At 47.3% G+C, this 23,454-nt stretch overlaps 1 protein-coding gene across 1 annotated transcript; it reads left to right on the forward strand.

Annotated features, from left to right (window-relative positions):
- Positions 1 to 18,213: 18,213 nt before the first annotated feature.
- On the forward strand, positions 18,214 to 21,265 carry LOC127294141 (F-box/FBD/LRR-repeat protein At5g56420). The gene is made up of 5 exons (XM_051323897.2): positions 18,214 to 18,542; positions 18,625 to 19,535; positions 19,991 to 20,134; positions 20,212 to 20,393; positions 20,985 to 21,265. The coding sequence occupies exons 1-5, from the start codon at positions 18,506 to 18,508 to the stop codon at positions 20,995 to 20,997; spliced, it is 1,287 nt and encodes a 428-aa protein (XP_051179857.1). The 5' UTR covers positions 18,214 to 18,505; the 3' UTR covers positions 20,998 to 21,265.
- Positions 21,266 to 23,454: the final 2,189 nt, after the last annotated feature.

The following is a 23,454-nucleotide window of genomic DNA, read 5'->3' on the forward strand; positions in this document are numbered from 1 at the left end:
ATCCTTACATCGATCCCGCAGGTCTCACACGTGGAACTGGCAACAAGTATATCGGATCCACACCGCGGGAAAAAGTACAGCTGCCGCAGGAAGCATGGGATAGAGCTCAGAGCCATGGATGGCATAGAGCCGATGACCACTACAGCTACGCCGTAGGCATTGCAAGCTTATCAATATAAAATCGCTCGTTCCAAACAATAGCTAGAAAAATAAATGGCAATACTCGACGAAAGAAGAGCTGCAGCTGTTGCATCAAGTGAGCACATGGCCAACCTGAGTCGACACTCAAGGACTTCGGGAGATAGTCACGGGAACACCCGCTCAAGAGCAAGATCTCGACTGGCAGACGTGTCCGAGCAAGATCGGGAGAACTTGATCCAAAATCTCGATATGTCCTTTATGTCAATAGACACGAGAGGGCACATCATCCTGAAAACTCTGGAGGCAGGGTATATGGTGACACATGCGTACCTAATGGCATCCAAACCACCTCAAGGAGATCCTAGGGCATCACTATACTAGATTACCATGGCAGGAGTCAGTGTTATGGGGCAGTGATATCAGGAAAAGAAGTTGCACCACATTCCGAAAGTGCTCCACGCGCATTGTTGTCCCTTTGAGCAACTCGCGCACTTCCTGTTTTTGCTGCTACTGCTTCCTCTCGCTACCTGCTGCATGCCTCGCACCAAGCGCTGCACATCTCGCGCCCCTGACGCTAGCAACCCATGGAGCAGGCCAAGATCTTCGGGTGGGAGCGCTCGAAGATAACTGCCCAGGACCACAAGATGCTGAAGAAGATGGGCCTGTTCGATAAAGAATCCGTGCGCTTTCCTGGTGATGAGAGAACTTCGCACCCTCCCATCAATTTCCGGGTAACATTCGTTGATTTCCTCATCCGTGGCCTTTCTTTCCCCCTCCATGAATTTCTTCGCGGTTTTATTTTCATCTATGGGATTCAGCTGCACCAGCTGACCCCCAATTCCATTCTGCACATTTCTATGTTTATCACTCTCTGCGAGTGTTTCCTTGACATCCACCCTCACTGGGGACTTTGGAAACACATCTTCTACCTCCGGCGCAACAACTCGAAAAACGTCGTCTACAATGTAGGTGGCGTTGTTATCTGCGTTCGCCCGGATGTCGATTATTTTGATGTCAAATTTGCCGACTCCGTCCAAGGTTGGCGCAAAAAGTGGCTCTACAAAAAGGATGAATCTTCCGTCGACCAAGAATACAGCATTGTGCCCTTTGACGCTGACGAGGAAATTCATAGGCGCAGATCTTAGGATGCTGAAGCAACTGCCGAAGAAAAGGCGGCTACAGAAGCCCTGATCACCCGCGTCCACGAGCTCCAAAACACTAATGGGGCAGAATTATCGGGTGTGCAGATTATTGCATATTTTCTGCGCATCCGCATTCAACATCTTCAGGCCCGAAAAAATCCCATGTGGATGTATTCGGGTCCCGAAGATTCTGATAGAGTCTCTGCCGAGCTTCCTCTGAAAGACTTGGAGAAACTTGTCCATCTTGCTATCGCGTGGTGTCCTTCAGTGGTAGCCACACTCTTCCCGAAGTAAGTAGCCTTTCTTCGAGTTGCGTAACTATATTTTCGACTGCTACTTTGTTTTCCTTGTATGCTCACTTTCTTTGTCTTTTCCTTGTTTGCGCTCTTTAGGGCCAACAAATTCTATCTTCTCTTCCCCCCTACCTGAAGGTGGAGAGGTGGATGGTCGGGTAATTGTCACCGACGATTCACAAGAATCTCTTCCTGAGAGTGAAGCCGCGGAATCTCAGAAATCCGCGGGTTCCTCCGAAAAAGAAACAAGGTCACACCAACATTCTGAGTCTGGCCATTCCATCTCTCCCCCTCTTGCAACTTCTCGAGATGAATGTAAGAGGAAGAGAGACGATGTCGAAGACTCTGGCGCATCTAAAATTGCCGGAGCAGCTATCGAGGAAACTTCCGCGGGGAAGGAAGGTGCCTTCGACCCTTTCGCCGATGTTGGTGCCGTTAGCTCGTAAGTCGCTCTTTTCTATACTTGTCTATCTGTTTTGTCCTTTCAGACTCTCATATTTTTGTTTTGCTGTTATATTGACAGAGCTGACGAAGAAGAAGAGGAACCCGACGCGCATGTAACAGCTCCTACGAGCACCTCCAACATGCTAGTTCTCTCCGAAGAACACCATGCTGCGACGGAAACCTCGCCTCCCCCTCAACATAAATCGGATGCGCCAACTCCCGTGCCCAGCCCCCGAGCGCCTCTAGTAAAGAAAGCTAAAACCGGGGCTGGCGAGACGGGAGAACTTGCCACTGCGAATGCATCTGCTTCCCTGCTAGTCGCCATTTTTCTATCTTGTTCTATCTGCTGAAATTCAGATATACGTACGTCTCTATTCTCTAATTAATTTCGTCTTACGTTCTCATCGCGGGCGTCTTGTGCGATCGCCTCTCACCGACCTCTCCAGATCCCTACGGTAAGTTGTTGATCAGCCTAGACACATGCATGCGAAATAATGCTTTGTGTTTCTGGGCGCGCATTTGTAGCTACGGAGTACTAACACCACGAATTGTGACATCTGCTCTCGTGTGCACCGGCCGTTCTTTGTGTTTGCTGCAGGTCCATTGTACTACTGCCTGTCGCTACCAGTGGAACCCGCACAGGGCTGTGGGGGGCAACATCAGGTGGGGCCACGCAATGCCGCGCGACCTCATCCACTAGCTCCACCTGCCGCTGGGCCGAAATCAATGGCGCGTGGACCGACTCGACGACGTAGCCTCTCGGCCGGTGGCAGGATCGTGATGAGGACGGTGTGCAGGTGCAGCTCCTTGCCGAGCCGACACGCGGACCCGTCGAACCCGCTGCTGCGGTGCTGTGCCAAGTCGGAGTCGAACCCTGTGATGTTGCTGCCGCCAGGCATCGCATTGACGGGCTTCTGCCACTCGACAACGGCATGGATCTACCCGGCGGACAGGGTGTGGCGGGTCAGCAACGCAGCATCGGGTCCAAGATTGAACAGACAGTATAGACTGATGCATAGTAAGCGCAGTTTTTCCTACACGTCTTACTCGATGAACCCCTCTGGCCTGTGCTGTTAAGCGGCTTGGTCTTCGGCCCGGTCTCAAGCCAAGCTCAAATCCAATTTGGTTGGAACTCTTTCTTCCATTCTTTTTTCTAGCTTAGGTAGTTTCAATGTCTCTCCTTGATTCTACTTCTATCTTAATTTCTCTCTCTACTTCGTTGAGAAACTAATCTCTCCAGAACATAGTAGCCAGGTTCGGGATCGGTGCCGCGTACCACGATCCAGGATCGATCGATCCGGAACAGGGTCGGGAACGTCGAGCGGAACGACATGGTTCGGCGCGGGATCACGATCCCGTATGCTGATTGCTTGCCTACCAAATTAGAATCTAAAGTATGGAAATTGCTTTTAAAGACAAAGTTAAAAAGGGTAATTCCAGGCGTCATATTTGGGCGAATTAATACGCTTGATTTCAGGCCTCTTCGTCTCTTCTTTCCTAAGCATCGCGGATACGATTCTCAGCTTGTTCATCTGTACTTCGATCCAGAACAAAGTGGATCGCGATCCCCGACCCAAATTTTCGTACCAAAGATTTATACCCCTCATCGATCCCTGTTCGCTGAGATGCCGATCCTCGACCCTCGATCCCGTACCTCGAACCGGACGATCCGGAATTCTGGCAACTATGCTCCAGAAGTTCCTTAGCACGAACTGACTAAAGAGGTTACGACATGAAGCAAAATTAATTAAAGATAATGCTTGCTACACAATAGAACCACACTTTTCATGCATGATATTTACTTGCAACTTTTATTGACTCGCTTCACCTTCTGAATTGGATGTGTTAAGCTTTATGCACTAGTCACTTGAACCAAAAGTCCGAACTGATGAAAAGGGATAGACAATCCATATATATAAGAAGAAAAAATTAACGCGTGAAAGAAGAGAAAGTCAGTTTGGATGCAATGACACTATCAGCTCCTCCGAGCCAGGAAAAATCAAACCAGCTGCAGTCGCCGGGGAAGCGATTCAGAAACCGGCTCGCTACCGTCGTGAGGAGTATCAACTGGACTTAAGCCATATTCTGCTCTACCTCAACCAGCCGCCCAGGATAATATAATACTCGGCATCCAATAGAGTTGCACAGTATTTAATTGCTTCTGCGCTGCCGTAGCAAATCATTTTTAAGCTGCGTGACCATCACTGGTGGAAAAAGGATCTTTGGTCGCGGTTGGCAACTGCCATTAGTCGCGGTTGCGCAACCGCGACCAAAGTAGCGCGACTAAAGGCCCCCCCCTTAGTCGCGGTTCCTTACGAACCGCGACTAAAGGCCCGTCCACGTGGGCCGCAGGCGAGCGCCAGGGCGGAGGACCAACCGCGACTAAAGGCCTCCGCAGGGTTTAGGGTTTAGCCCCCCCTCCCCCTAAATATGGTTTCTTTTTAATTTGTATTGTTTTATTTCTTTTGGGTTTTAATTTTGAAGGAGTTTCACATATTCTACGGTACTACATACATGCATATGAATGTACAATTTCAAATAAATTTGAAATTAGAACCAAAAAGAATTCAAGAGGAATATACAATATATATTCAATATCGGATGATCATATACAATATATATTCAATATCGGATGACCATATACAATTTTGAACAAGTTTCCATCCATAATTTAGTGCATATAAAGTTCTACGTCATCGTAATGGTGTTCTCCTCTAGGATCGATGACTTCCCTCGCCAACCATCCAGCTAGTTCCTCTTGAAGTGGTCGGAAGCGAGCTTCTGGACTAAGCGTCTTCCGGAGGTTATTCCTCAGGATGTTGTTCTCACACTTCTGGTCCCGCTCATTGCAGTATCTCCGGATCCTCTCACAAACATAGTATCCACATAGATTGGTCCCCGATGGCTGAATATCCCCAGTCGTCCGCACTGCCATTTTAAAATGTAGCTCTTTTTTGAATTCACCGACCTTGGTATCTACGAACCGTCTCCAAACCCTACGAGGCAAAGAAAATTAAATGAACAAGAGAGTTATTAATTAGTTACTTGATATTAGGAAATGATGAACGAAATAGGCCGATCGATATAGAGCGCAAATGAATGAAATTGCATCATTTTTCTCATATCGGCCCAAAGCGCCGGATCCATATTCAGAGAGTCGTGGACGAGAACTGAGGAGGTCTGAACTTGAATTACCATAAGAATCCAGTGGAACCTGCGGACACGATACATGCACAGTCATGCATAACTCATCGATTAGCCACATACCATGCATGGAGTAAACAAAAGAGAATGTGCTCAAGACAGAAACACTCACCCAAAATGGTAAGGAAATAGAATATCACTTTTGAGTTTCTGTTTTCTAATAAACCGCCACAGGTCATCCTCCACGTCGGCGGGGTGGTGTTCTAACACATATGAATTAACGATTTGTGGGTCAATGAACCCAACATCATGGATGTTCCTTATTCGCATTTCCCGCTTCTTCATTCTGCATAATAGCGTACACAACAAGATAGTTAGGACAATACATATATATATATATATATATATATATATATATATATATATATATATATATATATATATATTGAGGGCCCTGAACGAGATGGGGTAGAAATTAATAAATCACTTACAGAACGTAGCAACTGATGATAGATTTGTCGAGGTCGCGCAGATTGAACAGCTGGAACAATTCACTCAGATGAATTTGTACATAGTAATGTTTGAAGTGATGCTCATATCTAACTTCCGCATAGATATAGTCTTTGGCGTTTTTATGTTTTATGTAACCCTTGTACCAATTTAGCAGACCTTTCATTTGTCGAGGTAGATCCTCTTCCTGCGCAGGCTCGACGAGAGGGCCATTCTTCACATATGTAAATACTACGTCCTTCATTGGCGCCTCATCAAGGCCTAACAGTGCACGAAGAGTGATACCTAAGTCGGCCGCTTGTTCTCTGGCACTTGTTACAGTCAATCCATCTGCTGCCGCAGCTGCTATGATATCGGGGGCATCCGGACCGGCGGCTTGCACTATGAGCGGGGCGATCGATTGTTTACTTTGTTCCCCGAGCTGGGCAACTTCTTTCCCCCTTTCTAAAATTTTCTCGGCCTCCTCCAAGGCTTTCTTCTCCGCCAACTCTTGGTTCCTCTAGAACGCGAGTGCTTGCCTACGAAGTTCACGTAAATAGCGCGGCTTGGGACGGTGTGTTCAAAAATGACTTAGCCCAGCTCTTTTCCTTGTCAGAAAATACTTGCTTGGGCTCGGGCTCTCTTTTCTTCTTGCAGTCCGCCTTCCATTTCTCATATTCAGCAGCCGCGCGTGCGTCGACTTCCTCGGCACTACGTTCCCAAGGCCTTGTGGGGAGAGGCTTCAGTGATGGCTCTGGTATCTTTGTGGTTCTAGGTACATAAGGGTCCGGGTTAATAACCCAGGACTGCTTCTGCTTCTTCGCCGGAGGTGGATTGGGGGGCGGTGTCTGATCACCCGCCGGACGAGGACTGGGGGGCGGCGTCTGCTTACACGCCGGAGGTGAATTGGGGGGCGGCATCGGCTAACGTGAAGGAGGTGTAGGTGAAGCACCACCACCACCACCGCCACCGTCACCGCCACCGCCACCGCCACCGCCACCACCACCACCGTAGGGGGGTGGACTTGTTGGCGCCTCGCCTGGAAACTTGATAAATTTCTTCTGCCATAGAATGAACTGGCGCTTGACATCTCCAAGTCTTTTCACCCCTTCAGGTGTAGCAATGTCAATGTCCAGGTCCTCAAACCCTTGGACTATCTCCTCCACCGTGACACGAGCATAGCCATCTGGAATGGGGTTGTTGTGGTGGAGTGCTCCAGGTGGTAAAGCACTGCCGATGGCTACCTTCATGGACATGTTCCCGATAGGATAATACAGATGACATGCTTTCATCTCCTTTATATCGTCCACGGGGTAGCGAGGAGGCTCCGGTGCAGTAATTTCGACCACCAGAGGCTCCGGTGCAGTAATTTCGATCGTCGGTGCACCAGCCGGTGAGGCCTCCGTGGAAGCCACGCTGCTTCTTCTCCGCTGCTGGCTTCCGAGATCCATTGGATGATCTTCATGCTGCGCCCGAGCTGCATCTCTTTCGGCTACTAGTACACTCACAGTTTTCTTCATCACATCCATTTCTGTTACCAACTTCGCCACAACATCTGCATCCCGATCCATCTTTCTCTTACGGCTTCTGTAACCGTACGGGTCATCGTTCTGGGGGAACCCTACTTTCCACGGAATGGGCCCCATGCCTCGTACACGTCCTCCGTGTTCAGGATTCCTGAGGGCTTTTGTCAGGGCGTCGTTCTCTCTGTTGAACTTGATCCTCCCCTCTTGAGCATCCCTCATTGCCTCAATAAGCTTTTGGGTGGGTTTAATTATTTTGCCCTGATAAACACACTCCCCTGTCTCCGGGTTCAGCGATCCCCCATGCCCGTACCACCAGCTTTTGGCCCTTGGGTCCCATCCCTCCGTACCTGGACGGATTCCTCGCGACCTCAGCTCATTCTCCATCTTCTCCCACTTAGGCTGCCAAAAGCGATACCCTCCGGGCCCCATAATATGATTGTACTCCTTCTTGGCCGCATTCTCCTTATTTTTTTTCGATATTTCAAGGAACTGCTCCGATTTCTTTTGCTTCACAAATTCTGGCCAATCATGTTGCAGTTTCTCATATTGTCCTTTGAAATCCGGAGTCTTGCCCTGCTTGACAAAGTCATGGGCTAGATTTTGCTTGTATTTCCGGAATGCGTTGGCCATCTTAGAAAGAGCGAACTGTTTGACTAGCTTGCACCTCTCCTTGTTTTCCTGAATCTTGTTACCCGCCTCATCGTATTTGCGGTATTCCGGAGGTAGAACGAAATGTTCCATAAGCTTGTTGAAGCAATCTTTTTTTGTTCTCTTATCGACAAAAGTGAAACCAAGACGTGCCTTCTTTGGCTCATTCCACTCCTGGACGGTGATCGAGACGTTGTCTCTAACAACGGCTCCACATTGGCTGATAAACTTGGTGGCGTTCTTGCTGGGCTCCAGCGGCCTGCCGGTTTCTTCATCGACAACCTCGATGGTGCATGTTTCGTTTGGTTTCATCGTCTTGGTTGCGCCACGCTTTGACGACGTACTCGATTTTTTCGACGATCCTGCCGAGGGCTAAAATAAGAAAGAGAGTCGCGCACGTTAGTACACACACATTTATTCAAATCAGTTAGTTTGTATCACCAGACGCTCAATATGTATATATACCTCGGCGCCGGAGGTGGTTGCTACTTCCAATTGAAGATCGTCGTTTATCGACGTTTCTTCGGCATCATCTTGCTGACGGCGCCCTTCATCTTCACCCTCAAGGTTCAGATAAGAAGAGATATCATCTTCTTCTTGTCCGGTCGGCACATATAGAATATCGCCTTTTATGATGCCGAACATATGTTCTTCAAGGTCCGGATCATAGTTGTCCAGAATCGGGTCAGCTCTATCGTCCGCCATATGTCAGTCCTGAAAACATGCAGTCAAAACAAATTAATTAAGTGAAGAAGGGGGGCGGTGGCGGTGGCGAAAGGGCGGTGGCAAAAGGAGGGGGCGAGGAAGGGGTGCGCGCGGAGTCGGAGTCGAGACACAACACATGCATATATGCGGGGTCGCGGTGGCGAAAGGGGGGCGGCGGAAGGTGGGCGCGCGGTGGCGGTGGCGAAAGGGGGGCGGCGGTGGCGGTGGCGCCGCCCCCTCGCCGCGAACAACTAATACCCGCTGATTCGGAGGGGCGGCGTGGGGGGGTTTTTTGTTGGGGGGGAGGGGGGCGTTTTTGGTCGCGGCGAGGGGGGCGGTGGCGGTGGCGAAAGGGGGGCGGCGGTGGCGCCGCCCCCTCGCCGCGAACAAAAAAAACCCGCATATACGGAGGGGCGGCGAGGGGGCGGCGCATCGCCGCCCCTCGCCGCCCCCTCCGTATATGCGGGTTTTTTTTTGTTCGCGGCGAGGGCGTTTTTGTTAATTATCAAATTTTACGGTTTTTTTTTGTTAATTATCAAATTTTACCTTTTTTTGTTAATTATCAAATTTTACCGTTTTTGTAAAACTAATTAACTGGTTAAAATTAAAAAGAACAAAAAAATTAAAAAATGAACCGGCGGCCGGCGCCCCTGTCTCTCTCCTTTCTCATCTCTCTGTCAACACATCCGCGGCCGCGCGCGTGCGCGGCAACCGAGGCCGGCGCCGCCGGGGCGGCGTTGGCATGGCGAGCGAGGCGGCGCGCGCGGTGGCGAGGGCGGCGGGCGGCGGCGCCATGGGCGAGAGGGGTCGGGCCGGCGACGTACGCCGGCGATGGCCGGGCCGCCGGCGACGTTTCGAGGCGGCCACGGCGCGCGCGAGTGTGACACGTACGTGGGCGGCGGCGACGACGGGGCGACGGGGCGGCGGCGACGGCGGCGCGGCGACGACGGGGCGACGACGGAGATCAGATCGAGAGAACGGCGCGCGGCGGAGACGAAGAGAACGAAGTGAACCGCGCGCCCCCTCGCGCGCGCACGTTTAAATAGGGACCCCCCCTTTAGTCGCGGTTGGGGAGGCGACCCGCGACTAAAGGGTACCCTTTAGACGCGGTTGGCCAGACCAACCGCGACTAAAGGGTATTTCGGCGGGTTTTCCCGTTCCCGCGCGCAGAGACCTTTAGTTGCGGTTGGCGAGGCCAACCGCGACTAAAGGTCTTTTTTCAAATTACTTTTCTTTTTCAAAATCATAAAATACAAATAATATATCAAAAAATTCAGAAAAATAAAACTAATTCATTTCAATATGTTAAAAATACAAATAATATATCAAAAAAATCAGAAAAATAAAACTAATTCATTTCAATATGTTAAAAATACAAATAATATATCAAAAAATTCAGAAAAATAAAACTAATTCAATTCAAAATATTAAAAATACAAATTATATATCAAAAAAATCAGAAAAATAAAACTAATTCATTTCAATATGTTAAAAATACAAATAATATATCAAAAAATTAAGAAAAATAAAACTAATTCAATTCAAAATGTTTAAAATACATATAATATATCACAAAATTCATAAAAATAAAACTAATTCAATTCAAATACTTAAAAATACAAATTATCAAAAATTCATAAAAATAAAACTAATTCAATTCAAAAGTTCGTTGGCCCCCTCTTCCCGCCTCTTTCCGCCGACCCCCTCTTCCCTCCTCGTCTTCCCGCCATTTCTTCCCTGTCTTCCCGCCTCTTTCTTCCCGCCAATTGTTTCCCGCCAATTTCTTCCGGCCTCTTTCTTCCCTCCAATTTTTTCCCGCCAATTTCTTCCCGCCACTTTCTCCCCGCCTCTTTCTTCCCGCCTCCTGTCTTCCCGCTCCCATTTTTCCCGCCATTTGTCACTACATATAGGTAGCCCGGCTTGGCCAGCATTATCACATCTCTACAATCTCTCATCACTCTCTCATGGCTTCCACCGCACCCACTCTAACCTACCAGCAGGTGGAGGAGCTTTGCGCCTCGAACTACCCTTGCCCTCCGGGCTACCGCGTCCCTGCCGGCTGGAGCCTAAGCGCCGGCGGCGTGCCGGTCCCTCCCGTCCCTCAGGGTACTGCGTGCCGGGCGGCCATCACGAACCACTACTACCTCGATCTCACGCCGGAGCAGCGGATGAATCCCCGCTGGCATCCCGATAACCAGCATACTTGGGACGCCTTCTTCATCAATCGGCGTGAGAGGGCGCTCGCCAGGTATGAGGAGGACGGTCTGCCTCCTGGAAACTTCCACGAGGCCGGCCGTCGGCTATGGTGGTACGGCCGGACTCTGCAGAGCGTCATGGACTACATCACGGCCGGCGATCTCCCCCGCCTGCGCTACCCTCGATTCGAGCCACGAGCGCCGCCCGACGACCCCGACGACCGCAGCGACGACGACGCCGGCACCTTCGACGGCGACGACTACCAGTACAACGGCGGCGGCTATGAAGACTACGAGTATGCATATTATACGCCTAGGCAGGAGTATGACTAAATCACTCCAAATTTCATGTATGCAGGAGTATGACTTAGTCACTCCAAATTTCCTGTACGCAGGAGTATGACTTAGTCACTCCAAATTTCATGTATGCAGGAGTATGACTTAGTCACTCCAAATTTCCTATATGCAGGAGTATGACTGAATCACTCCAAATTTCATGTATCATCAGTGCTATCTCGAGTCAATTGAATCATTCGAAAATGGACACCAAACACATCACGGGTAATATAATTCACATGATTCATTCAACAAAGTTTGGTACAATAAATTTTTACACATCATTTCTTCCCTTGTGTCCCTGCTTGCTTACGATTGTGCCGTATCCATGGAGCATCCTCATCATTTAACTTAATGCTTGGGTCGGTGTTCACTTTGAAGGGCGGAATTTCAGCAAACATATTATAATCTTCTGACATGTCTGTCTTGTCCTCCACTCCCACGATGTTTCTTTTCCCTGAAAGAACAATGTGGCGCTTTGGATCATCGCATGATGTACTGATCGTTTTCTTATCTTTCCGTTTCCTCGGTTTGCTACTCATGTCCTTCACATAGAAAACCTGAGCGACATCTTTCGCTAGGACGAATGGTTCGTCAAGGTAACCAAGATTGTTGAAATCCACCATTGTCATTCCGTATTGCTGGTCCACCTTTACCCCACCTCCTGTTAGCTTGAACCATTTGCACCGGAACAAAGGGACCCTAAAGGAGAGTCCATAGTCAAGTTCCCATATCTCCTCTATGTAACCATAATATGTGACCTTTTGCCCATTCTCGGTTGCTGCATCAAAGCGGACACCACTGTTTTGGTTGGTGCTCTTTTTATCTTGGGCGATCGTGTAAAATGTATTCCCATTTATCTCGTACCCTTGGAAAGTCGTTATAGTCGAAGATGGTGTCTTGGCCAACATGTACAGCTGATCTACAACATGATCGTCACTCATTAAATGTTTTCTCAACCAACTGCCGAAAGTCTCCATGTGGGCCTTCCTAATCCAGGATTCAGGCTTCCCAGGGTTGTCCGAGCGCAAAATATTCTTGTGTTTCTCAAAGTACGGAGCCACCAAGCTGGAATTGGTCAGAACTGTGTGGTGTGCTTCAGTCAGAGAATGGCCATCCATACATATCGTTGATTTCCTTCCGATCGTGCCTTTTCCACTTAGTCTCCCCTCGTGCCGCGATTGAGGAAGACCAATCGGCTTAAGGTCAGGAACAAAGTCAACACAAAACTCAATTACCTCCTCATTTCCATAGCCCTTGGCGATGCTTCCTTCTGGCCTAGCACGGTTACGAACATATTTCTTTAATATTCCCATGAACCTCTCGAAGGGGAACATATTGTGTAGAAATACAGGACCGAGAATGGAAATCTCATTGACTAGGTGAACCAGGAGGTGCGTCATAATATTGAAGAAGGATGGCGGGAACACCAACTCGAAACTGACAAGACATTGGATCACATCGTTACGTAATCGTGGTAGAACTTGGATTGATTACCTTCGAGAGATTGCATTGAGGAATGCACATAGCTTCACAATGGCTACTCGAACATTTTCCGGCAGGAGCCCCTCAAAGCAATCGGAAGCAATTGCGTCATAATCACGTGGCGATCGTGAGACTTCAGGTTTTGGAACTTTTTCTCCGCCATGTTTATTATTCCCTTTATATTGGACGAGAATCTGACGGGACCTTCATACCGCTCAGGCATTCAAAAAAGATGACCTTCTCTTCTTTGGTCAGAGCGTAGCTGGCACGACCTTGAAACCGTTCCGGATGCCGGTCATCAGGGTCTTTCAAACTTTGCTGGTCCTGCCGTGCTTCCTTTGTATCATTTGACTTCCCATACATGCCCAAGAAGCTTAGGATGTTCACGCAAATATTCTTCGTAACGTGCATCACGTCGATTGCAGAGCGGACTTCTAGGACTTTCCAATATTCTAGCTCCCAGAATATAGATTTCTTCTTCCACATGGCTACGTGCCCGTCAGCTCCCTTCGGAACTGATTGTCCGCCAGGACCCTTTCCAAAGATGACTTTCAAATCCTTGACCATATCAAATACCTCAGCACCAGTGTGTTCCGTAGGCTTCGGCCGGTGATCTGCCTTGCCGTTGTAATGCTTGCCTTTCTTTCTTACTGGATGACCTTTCGGAAGAAATCGACGATGCCCAAGGTACACGTTCTTCTTACAATTTGGCAAATGTACACTTTCAGTCTCATGTAAGCAGTGCGTGCATGCATTGTATCCCTTATTTGACAGTCCCGAAAGGTTACTAAGAGCAGGCCAATCGTTGATGGTTACGAAAAACAACGCTCGTAGGTCAGATTCCTCTTCTTTGTGCTCATCCCACACACGGACACCAGGTCTGCCCCACAGCTGTAAAAGTTCATCAACTAATGGCCTTAGGTACACATCGATGTCGTTGCCGGGTTGCTTCGGACCTTGGATGAGCACTGGCATCATAATGAACTTCCGCTTCATGCACAACCAAGGAGGAAGGTTGTAGATGCATAGAGTCACGGGCCAGGTACTATGGCTGGAGCTCTGCTCGCCAAAAGGATTCATGCCATCCGTACTTAGACCAAATCTTATGTTCCTTGCGTCAGCTGCAAAATCTTTGAACTCTCTGTCGATCTTTTTCCATTGCGTTCCATCTGCGGGGTGTCTCAACTCCCCGTCCGACTTACGGTCCTCTTTGTGCCATCGCAACAACTTGGCATGCTCTTTGTTCCTGAACAGACGTTTCAACCGTGGTATTATGGGAGCATACCACATCACCTTGGCGGGAACCCTCTTCCTGGGTTTCTGGCCCTCAACATCGTCACCAGGGTCATCGCCTCTGATCTTATAACGCAATGCAGTGCATACCGGGCATTCATTCAAATTCTCGTATTCACCGCGGTAGAGGATGCAGTCGTTGATGCATGCATGTATGTTCAGAACCTCTAAACCTAGAGGGCAGACAACCTTCTTTGCTTCGTATGTAGTGGCGGGCAACTCGTTATTCTTTGGAAACATATTCTTCAACATTTTCAGCAAGTTTTCAAATGCCGAGTCAGCTACACCTGCCTGTGCCTTCCATTTCAGCAAATCCAAGCAGTGCAGCCCAGCTTTTTCAGACCATCATCGCATCCAGGGTACAGCGCCTTCCTGTGATCCTCTAACATGCGATCCAAATTCTCCCTCTCTTTTTCAGTTTCGCAGCGTCTCCGTGCATCAGCAATGGTCCGACCAAGATCATCAACGGGATCATCACGTGCCTCTTCTTCACCTTCCCCCTCACCTTCCCCTTCACCTTCAGCATCCTCCATGAAAGTATCACCGAAATGAGCAAGATAGCTTTCATCGATGAAATCATCCCCTTCTTCATCTTCTTCCATTATAACCCCTCTTTTTCCATGCTTGGTCCAACAATTATAGCTTGGCATGAAACCGTGCCGAAGCAGGTGCATGTGAACATCTCTGGAGGAAGAGTAACCCTTCTGATTCTTACAGTTAACACATGGACAGATAACAAAACCCCCCTGCTTGTTCGCATTAGCCACTACGAGGAAATCTTTCAAACCCGTACTGAACTCGCCGGAGAGTCGGTTACCGTACATCCATTGTCGATTCATCTGCATTATTATAATATAAAATATATAATTAACCATCATGCATTTGTTAAACTAACTAGCTACAAACAATATAAATTAAACAATGAACTACACACACATGCATATTTTATCAACGACACATCAAAGGTTCAAGTTGCTAACCGCGATCGAGGAGGAAAAAATAAATGAGAAAGCTCAAGTGTGGCTCCAACACTTCATATCATGTTTGTTTCATGCTCTTGGGGCATTTCATCAAACACCTTATGTGCATAAGAGGAACCAAAAGCAAACCTAACACCCACTTGTGAAGTTTGTGAAGAGAATGGCTCCAAATGGCTAAGTGTTGGCTGCTGGATGGGTATATATAGGGGGGGGGGGGGGCTTTAGTCCCGGTTGGCCTGGCCAACCGCGACTAAAGGCCTTCGGGCACCTTTAGTCGCGGTTGGCCTGGCCAACCGCGACTAAAGCCCCCCACGTGCACCGGCTGGCCACCGAGCGCCCTGGGCCCAGGCCTTTGGTCGCGGTTCGCCTCCCGAACCGCGACTAAAGGTCCCATTAGTCGCGGTTCCTACAGCTTCGCGACTTATGGGGCTCACCGGAAGCCTGTTTTTCTACCAGTGCATGACTTCTTTCCGATTATAAAAAGTAATTTGGTACTGTTGCCGGTAGGCTGGGAGGAGCTAGAGGCTCCAATCCGGAGGGCTGTAGCATGCTTTTCTTTGCACTTGCGTTCAGGCTTTACTTGACGGTAAAGGTCTTGAATTGTTCTTAAGCTTAAAACTCCAATTTAGAATGTTACCATGTAACTTTTGTAATCATAGCATCATCAGGGTTTCTTATTTTACTTCTCAATTTCTGCAGGTGTGGATAAACTCCGTTAGATAACACATAGGGATAAAGCAAATCTAAGTCATCTAAATAATAAGACAAGTGCGAAATATATACTTTTGTTCATATTGGCCATATGCATTAGTCAAGTCTTTCTGCCCAAAAATAAAGTGGGCACACATTCAAAAATGGCATCTACAACCTACTTCAGACAAGTCATCCAGAATGAAATGGAGGTACTTATCCCTCATCTTCATAGTATAGGGCGTATTGTTTTGGGTCAATACAAGCCATTAACTAACCAATAATATGTTGTTTATATTCAGAGTATAGAGCGTATTTGTTGTCATTATCATTTTATCATATATGATGCACTGATTTTGATATTTTCTTCTTACAATACTCAGTCTATGCATGTTTTGCGCAAAGTGTAATTGATGTACTTGAAGTACTTGATGCCATGTTCGATATCATCCTATTTCACGCATACGTGACATGTTCATTCTTGTGTACTTGATATGCAGTCCACCAAAGTATGCGTGAAATAGGATGATTTATGAGATCAAAGATAAGTGTTCAGTAAGTTCTCACATTTTTTTTCCAAACTCTTCACCATAACTTCTCAGATATATTTTTCGGGCAATGTAGATTACCAGTTTGTATTCCAGAAAGTCCATACATGTGAATATCTCTAAAATTAGACAGAAATATTTTATTTTGTTTCTATAAAGATAATGATGACGCATTCATCTACATGGTTTCGTGAGTCATGTGATTTTTTTACATTATGCTCTAATGGGAAGGTAAAGAAGTGGTTCATCCAATATGCACAGTGGGTATCCTACATTATATTTCTTTTCATGTGAATTATACACGCTAATAAAAACATTATTTTGCAGGATGTTTACCAGCAGGGGATTTTTTTACGGTTGCTCCAGTACCATGAAAGTGAAGCAAAAGAAAATATCCTTAACATTGTACAACAATATCTAAGGAGCACCGAGGAGTAGGTAGTTTTTAATACAAAATAATTATTTGAGTGCTTGTTTCATATTCAAACGATATCAATTATATCGGTTGTCAAAATTTACTTCCAACGACGTACATTGTTATGGATTTTAAGAATATATATGGTGAATTTTTTATGCATATATGATTTTTTGCATGTAGTGTATTGATATGTTGCGAGAAAATATATAGTAGCCGTAGCAACGCATAGACATTCAACTAGTAGTACAAAGTTGTAGGTCTCAGTACTATAAAATTATTGGTTTTCAGCCAAAACCTGTATATCAGCAGGAACTACAAAGACCGAACCGATATGCCATATGCATCCCCCCATCCTCTCCCTCGCGTCGCCCCTCCAGGCGACCGGGGGGGAAACCCTAGATCGGGCGCCGCCAGCTCCTCCCCCCAACCTCCCTCCCCTTCTCGTCGCCCCTGGAGGCGGCCGCCGGCAAGGCTGTGCGGCGCCGGTGATGGGGGCGGCGGGGAGCTCCTCTCTGGCCCCCACGCGCGGCTGCAGGGAGGAAGGCGGCCGGGTGGCGGGGATGGCCTTCGCGCGGGGACTCGTCGCTGGCTCTCCTCCCGTCTCTCCCCTCTTCGGCCCGGCCTCGCCGGTGCGTGGGTGTGGTGGCTGGTGGCCGGGCTGTGCGCCGCCAACCGTGCGAATTCCATGGATGCAAGGCGGCGGCCTTGGGCGCGGGGTGGGGCGTCGCCAGCCTGGCGGCGGGTGGTGGCGCCGGTGTTGCGTTCTGCGATCTTCGGCCGTGTGGACGGCGAAGGGGCGGCGGGTGCAGGCCTGGTGCGGAGGTCGCCCCATCGGGCCTCCGGCATCAGATCTGGACAGGTGCTATTCCTCCCTGCGGTGCTCCTCCCATCTCCCTGGCCTCGGACTCCCTCCGGTGGTGTGGTGAGGTTGGTCGGCGGTGGGCTCTCAACCGGGGGAAACCCTTGGCTGATGGCGGCGGCCACGAGGTCGACGACGCCGGCGACGGCGCCGTGCTCCTTCTTGAAGGCGACATCGAGGTTGTATCCCCTCCCTCCCCTGCTCTGCTTATCTCGGGCGAAAGCCCAAAACTTCGGTTTGGACGGCGGCGGCGCTCTGGCGTCGTTCCCTCGTTGGAGGCGCTGGTCGGAGATAGCGGATACGGGTGGACGAGCTCGGCGGCGGTTGGTAGGCAATGTCTGTGCCTGCTCCTGGCAGCTTGGTCTAGTGTGTTGTGGTGCGGGCTGCGGGTGGCGGTGATGTTCGTGGGTGGCGGTGCGGCGAGGCGAGTGCTTGAAGTCCTTCTCCCCGGCAGTGACCTCCGATATCCATGCGTGCTCAGGGAGAGCAGTCTACCTCTGACAGGTCCGGCGCCTCTCGATCCGGGGCGAGAAAGCAGGGAGCTTTCTGCGGAGGTAGAAACGGATGGTGCTTGGGTTTGTGCGTGGCCTCTGGAGGTTGACTAGGGCGTGAGCTCTCAATGGCGGTCCTCTTCACCAGCTTCGGTGCCTCTTCAGTCGGATCGCAAGGCTGGACAACGGACACGAAGCTCAAGCTGTGTTTCTTTTTCTTTCTTATATGCTTGTTGTTTTTCGTCTCCTGTTAGCTGTTCTTCAGCACCATGTAACAACTTGCCGGCAACGGCCTTATTAATTTAAGGCAGGGCTACGGCCTTCTCTTTAAAATATGCCATATGCGGATCTGCTAGCTAGAGCTGTCGCAGGAAACCATCCTTGCAAACAGAAGTTAGCTCAGTCCAATATCCGTGATTACCTGAGGTTAGTTTGTAACCGACGGAAAAATAGCAGAGAAGAAACAGAAAAGCTGTTCAGCTGAACACCGCACCAAAAACCTTTGTCTCCAGATCCTTCGTCCTCGCCGGCAGCAAAACAACCGATCTTTCCGTACGCGCCGCGCCCGTAGCCTATGATCGAATCGATTGGAGTTCTTCCATAATTTGCGACCCTGGATTTAAGCGGAGGAAACTGATCGAGCTCTCCATCGTCCGCTGCTTCTAGGTGGGGTAGACCATGGCTATCCGCCCCCACCGTGGGGTGCTGCCACAAGGTGATTTCTTTTTCAAGTCTTCGTGGTTTTGGATTACATCGTTCTAGCGTCATGTTCCTCAACGTGTTTTCTTCCCTTGCAGTTAACCGCTACGCGTGTCTCATGGTTCCAACCTGCGCCGCCCGCCAATTGTTCGATAGAACGCCTCCGCGGACCAAGGACGAAGCCACATGGACGCCGAGCGGCCCTGACGGCATCAGCGCCCTCCCGGACGACGTCATTCACCATGTGCTTGGGTTTCTGCCGGCGCACGACGCCCTGCAGACGAGCGCGCTCGCCCGGCGCTGGCGCAACCACTGGAAGTGGATGCATAGCCTCCGTTTCGCCGCGGTTTCCGGGTCGGTGTCTGTCGTTGTGCTCAAGAGATTAGTGGATCGCCTGTTGCTGGATATCCGTGCGCCTCTTGACGAGTGCGTCATCGACATCCAAGGACTCCTTGAGCTCACAGAAGAAGTTGGCCGCCTGATCCGGCATGCCGTGTCCGAGTTCCATGTTCGAGTTCTTAAGGTCAGTCTCGAACGCCAAGTAGTATCGGGGCACCCTCTCGTCTCTGGAAACTTGGTGAGGCTAGAGCTCCATCATGTCACGGTGGAAGGCACGATTCTTGACTTTTCTAGCTGCACGGCGTTGGAGGATGTAGTCATGACTCGCGCTCACATTCACGCCACCAAGATCTCGTCCCCGTCCTTGAAGCGTCTGAGGATGAAGAAGTGCTATTTATTTCCGTCGGTTTATTCCGCAACTTGTATTTCTGCCCCGAGCCTCGTTTTAATGGAGCTGGATGATCTCTCTGTTACAACACCCTTGCTTGAGCGCATGCCAATGCTAGAAACTGCATTTGTTAGGCTTGGCCACAGCTGGACTTTTCGTTGTGAACTGCGTCCTACCTGGCTTTGTTGTGGTGTATGTGCGGGTTGTATAAAATTCTACTTGATGGAGCTTGGAAGTTTATCAAGTGCTAGGCATCTGGAGTTAACGGCTCCCAGCGTAAAGGTACACAAGCCATCGAAAGTTTCACTTTCTTCATTATTTCTCTTTCTGGGTCACTATCCTCTATACATGTAACACGGCTGTCACATACAGGAGATTAGAACATATTTGCTACTGGTATATTTAAATTTCAAACCAAACATGTCTAGAATGCCACCAGTTTCGTTAGCAAATCCTCTCTCTCTATATATTTAATATAAGAATGCAATGTGACTAAGAGGTTACGAACGGCCAGGATGGAAATTGTGTCAAACTAAGGCTATCTTGCTAGTTTCCACCATGTAGATATTTTTGTACAACTAAAAACTATTGATTAAATGTCATATATTATGCATTTAATTACTTTTTTCAAACTTAGATTAGTACATAGACACCTATCAAAAGCATCAGCTATCTTGCATTTCTCAGTTTAATCTATGATCTTTAATTTGACTGAATTTACTTTGCACTTCATACAGTTTACTGTTTTGAGATGCCCTACATTTAGCAAGTTAACCACTCTGTTGCTAAATGAGTGGTGTCTGGCAGCTGACTTCGGTGCATTAAGTTGCATCCTCCAACACTCTCCAATTCTAGAGAAGCTCACTCTTCTACTAAATCAGGTATATAACTACTTAATAGCTCTTGTTTGCAGTTTAATTCTTGGGCCTTAAGATTCATATATTTCTTTTTGCTATAGGCACAACAAGAAACTTACAATACAATGGAGCAACTGCCTACAATATCCAAATGCCTTAAAGTAGTTGAAATCAAATGTACGAAGCTTGATGACAGGCTCTATGATTTTTTCAAGATCCTGAAGATATTTCTTGGGCGGGAACACTTGAGATACAACTTAACATCAGGACAAACTGAGATACCGTAAGTCAACAAGCTGTACTCTTCACCCTTGCCATATTTACGAACATATGTTTGTGACTGGAAAGCCCCATAGTGGTGGAAGTACAAAAACCATCCGTTTTATTGGCAAATGTAATGAAACTAAAAAGCAGTTAAACAATCAAAGTAGAAACACCCTCCTTGGTATTTAGTAGCATGAGCAAATCTGTGTTTGCAATTTACTCTGTTTTCACTTGATTAAACTTCTCCACGTTTGCTGCAAGTTTAGGACTTTGCAAGTCCAGATTATTTGTGCGTTCAAGTACCGATAGTTGCTTAGTCGGCTTGGATGTGAAAAAATGGAACCTGAGAGCTTGAAACCTTGATGTGGTACGAAAGCAGACTGGTCCCTGGTCTGTTGTTCACTCTACAAATAGAAGGCAATATGTGGTGGAGCTCTGTGTGCTTCTAATGACTTGGTTCTTTTTAAAGGACAAGGTGAAATCCAGTGGCTAGATATCCTAGAAGCCGAAATAGTATAATAACAGAACACTAATTTAACAACCGAGAGGATCTGAGGAAATTTTCTGTTTGCTATATATTATGTTTCTTAAATTTGTTCTGCTTTTGTAGGCTCAAGGTTTAACAAAGCGAGAAGATTTGAACTGTTGTTGATGGACATGATTATTCCGAAACTAAGGTTATATTACGGCCTTCAGTTTAACCAGTCAATGCTGCTGCTACTTTTTGTTCTAAGCGCACCAAATTTTCTAGTATATATTTTAATTCATGGTTACCTTTTTGTTTTATTCTCTGGTATGTGTCGTCTGTAATTGACTTTAATATCTAGTTCCCATCATTAGCATTGAAATTTCTAGAGGAACCTGGTTTATCAGGTTCTCATGGCACTTTTGGTTTCAAAACTTATAGCTCCCTCCTTATACTGACTATGGATCACTTAAGGCTCATTTCTTGTGGGGTATACTCTATCGCAAAAAATGGCCGTGATAAATATAGAAGTGGTTGTTAGCTACATGATAAAATAGGTAAAAGCTGGTTGGTCAGACTGGATTGTCGTAATTGGCTGTGCATAATGTCATGTCAAATGAAACTTAATTAACTTGCCTTCATGGTATTCAGTACACAATATGAGAGATTGGGCATGCGATGCTCCCGTAAGCTCGACACCATCATTGTGGCGCTGCAGTCAGAGCAACAAAGACATGTACGTGAAACCGGATTGTGTAACGGGATACAATTGTCAGAACTAATTTCTCGGTCGTGTATATACATAAAAAACATTCTCTAGTTCGTGAATCTATTAGAGATTTAAAATTGGATTTTTTTGCTATATTTGAAACGGGTAGAGAAAACTTTTCAGTTCCTTTTCTTGGTCGTCTCTCTGGAGGCCTTGATTTCATATGGTATTGCCTACCTCCACAAGGGAGATCAGGTGGTATTCCGGTAGGTATTAACAATACAACACTAAAAGTGAATTGAGTGATTAATGGAAAACATTGTGTTAATTTTAACCTTAGGTCAAAAGTTGATGGTTTTGAATGGTCTCTTATTCCCGTTTATGGAGCAGCTCAAGAAATACATAAACCAGATTTTTTGGCCGAACTCGTCCGTGTTTGTGAGGCCGAGTCTCTTCCCATGCTAGTTGGGGGGCGGGCGGGGGGGGGGGGGGGGGATTTTAATATTATGCGTAGAAAGGAAGATAAAAGTAACAATAATTTTGACACCAGATGGCCTTTTATTTTTAATGCCATCATCGAAAGCTTAGACCTCCGCGAGATTGCTCTATCAGGCAGACAATTTACGTGGGCGAGTTGCAGAGATACACCCACCTATGAGAAATTAGATAGAGTTTTGGCAAGTGTTGAATGGGAGCAAAAGTTCCCTCTTGTTAGTGTCCGTGCTTTGGCAAGAGCCGAATCTGACCATACTCCGCTTATTCTCGATTCAGGTGAACAAGCTCACCTCGGGAATAAGGCGCAATTTTCTTTTGAGCTTTCATGGTTGCGCCAGGAGGGTTTCGCGAATATTATAGCTAGAGAGTGGAATTCTTTTTCACATGGGGACACTCCCATTGACATATGGCAAAATAAAATTCGAAATCTTCGGAGATTTCTCCGAGGATGGGCAAAAAACATGAGTATCTTGTACAAAAAAGAGAGGGACCGATTACTTCTTCTTATAGATACACTTGATAAAAAAGCCCAGAGCATACCTCTTAATGGTTATGAGCGTGGTCAGCTTAAAGATGCAAATATGACACTAGCTAAACTATGGCGGGATGAGGAATCCAAATGGGCTCAAAGAGCCAAAGTTAAACATATTCAAGAGGGAGGAGATAATACAAAATATTTCCACCCAATAGCTAATGGTAAGCATAGGAGAAAAAAAAAATTCAGTTGGAGCAAGATGAAGAAACTATTGTTGGTCAAGATAACCTAAAAGTGTACATTACAGAATACTATAAAAATCTGTTTGGTGCTCCGGTTCCAAATCATTTTTCCATGAGTGAGTCGGACAAGGCTGACATCCCTCAACTTTCCGACGAAGAAAATAAAATTTTAACGGCTGATTTCACCGAACAAGAGGTATATGATGCGATAATGCAAATGGAAAAGAATAAGGTGCTGGGGCCAGATGGGTTTCCGGCCGAATTTTACCAAACTTTCTGGGATGTAATCCAAATAGATATTATGCGATTGTTTCAGGCCTTTCAAAAGGGTGAATTGCCTTTATTTCACCTCAACTTTGGAACCATTGTTCTTCTCCCAAAAAAAGAAAATGCATTACAAATTCAACAATATCGACCTATTTATCTCCTTGATGTAAGTTTTAAGATTTTCACAAAGGTGGGCACCAATCGTGTAAGCGAGATCGCACACAAGGTGGTCAGGCCGACACAAACAGCGTTTATGCCCGGGAGACATATTTGGAGGGTGTGGTTGTTCTTCATGAAACGATTCACGAGTTGCATAGAAATAAATTGGATGGGGTTCTTCTTAAATTAGATTTTGAAAATGCGTATGATAAAGTTAATTGGGATTTTCTACAGCAAGCTTTACGTATGAAAGGCTTTGACTAGAAG

Source organism: Lolium perenne, chromosome 4 (assembly GCF_019359855.2).
Source record: "Lolium perenne isolate Kyuss_39 chromosome 4, Kyuss_2.0, whole genome shotgun sequence".
In the NCBI taxonomy this organism is placed as follows: Eukaryota; Viridiplantae; Streptophyta; class Magnoliopsida; order Poales; family Poaceae; genus Lolium; species Lolium perenne.

Coding starts and splice junctions, on each gene's coding strand:
- LOC127294141 (XM_051323897.2), top strand. CDS start 18,506: ATGGCTATCCGCCCCCACCGTGGGGTGCTGCCACAAG. Junction 19,536..19,990: donor TAACGGCTCCCAGCGTAAAG/GTACACAAGCCA, acceptor CACTTCATACAG/TTTACTGTTTTGAGATGCCC. Junction 20,135..20,211: donor TCACTCTTCTACTAAATCAG/GTATATAACTAC, acceptor TTTTTGCTATAG/GCACAACAAGAAACTTACAA.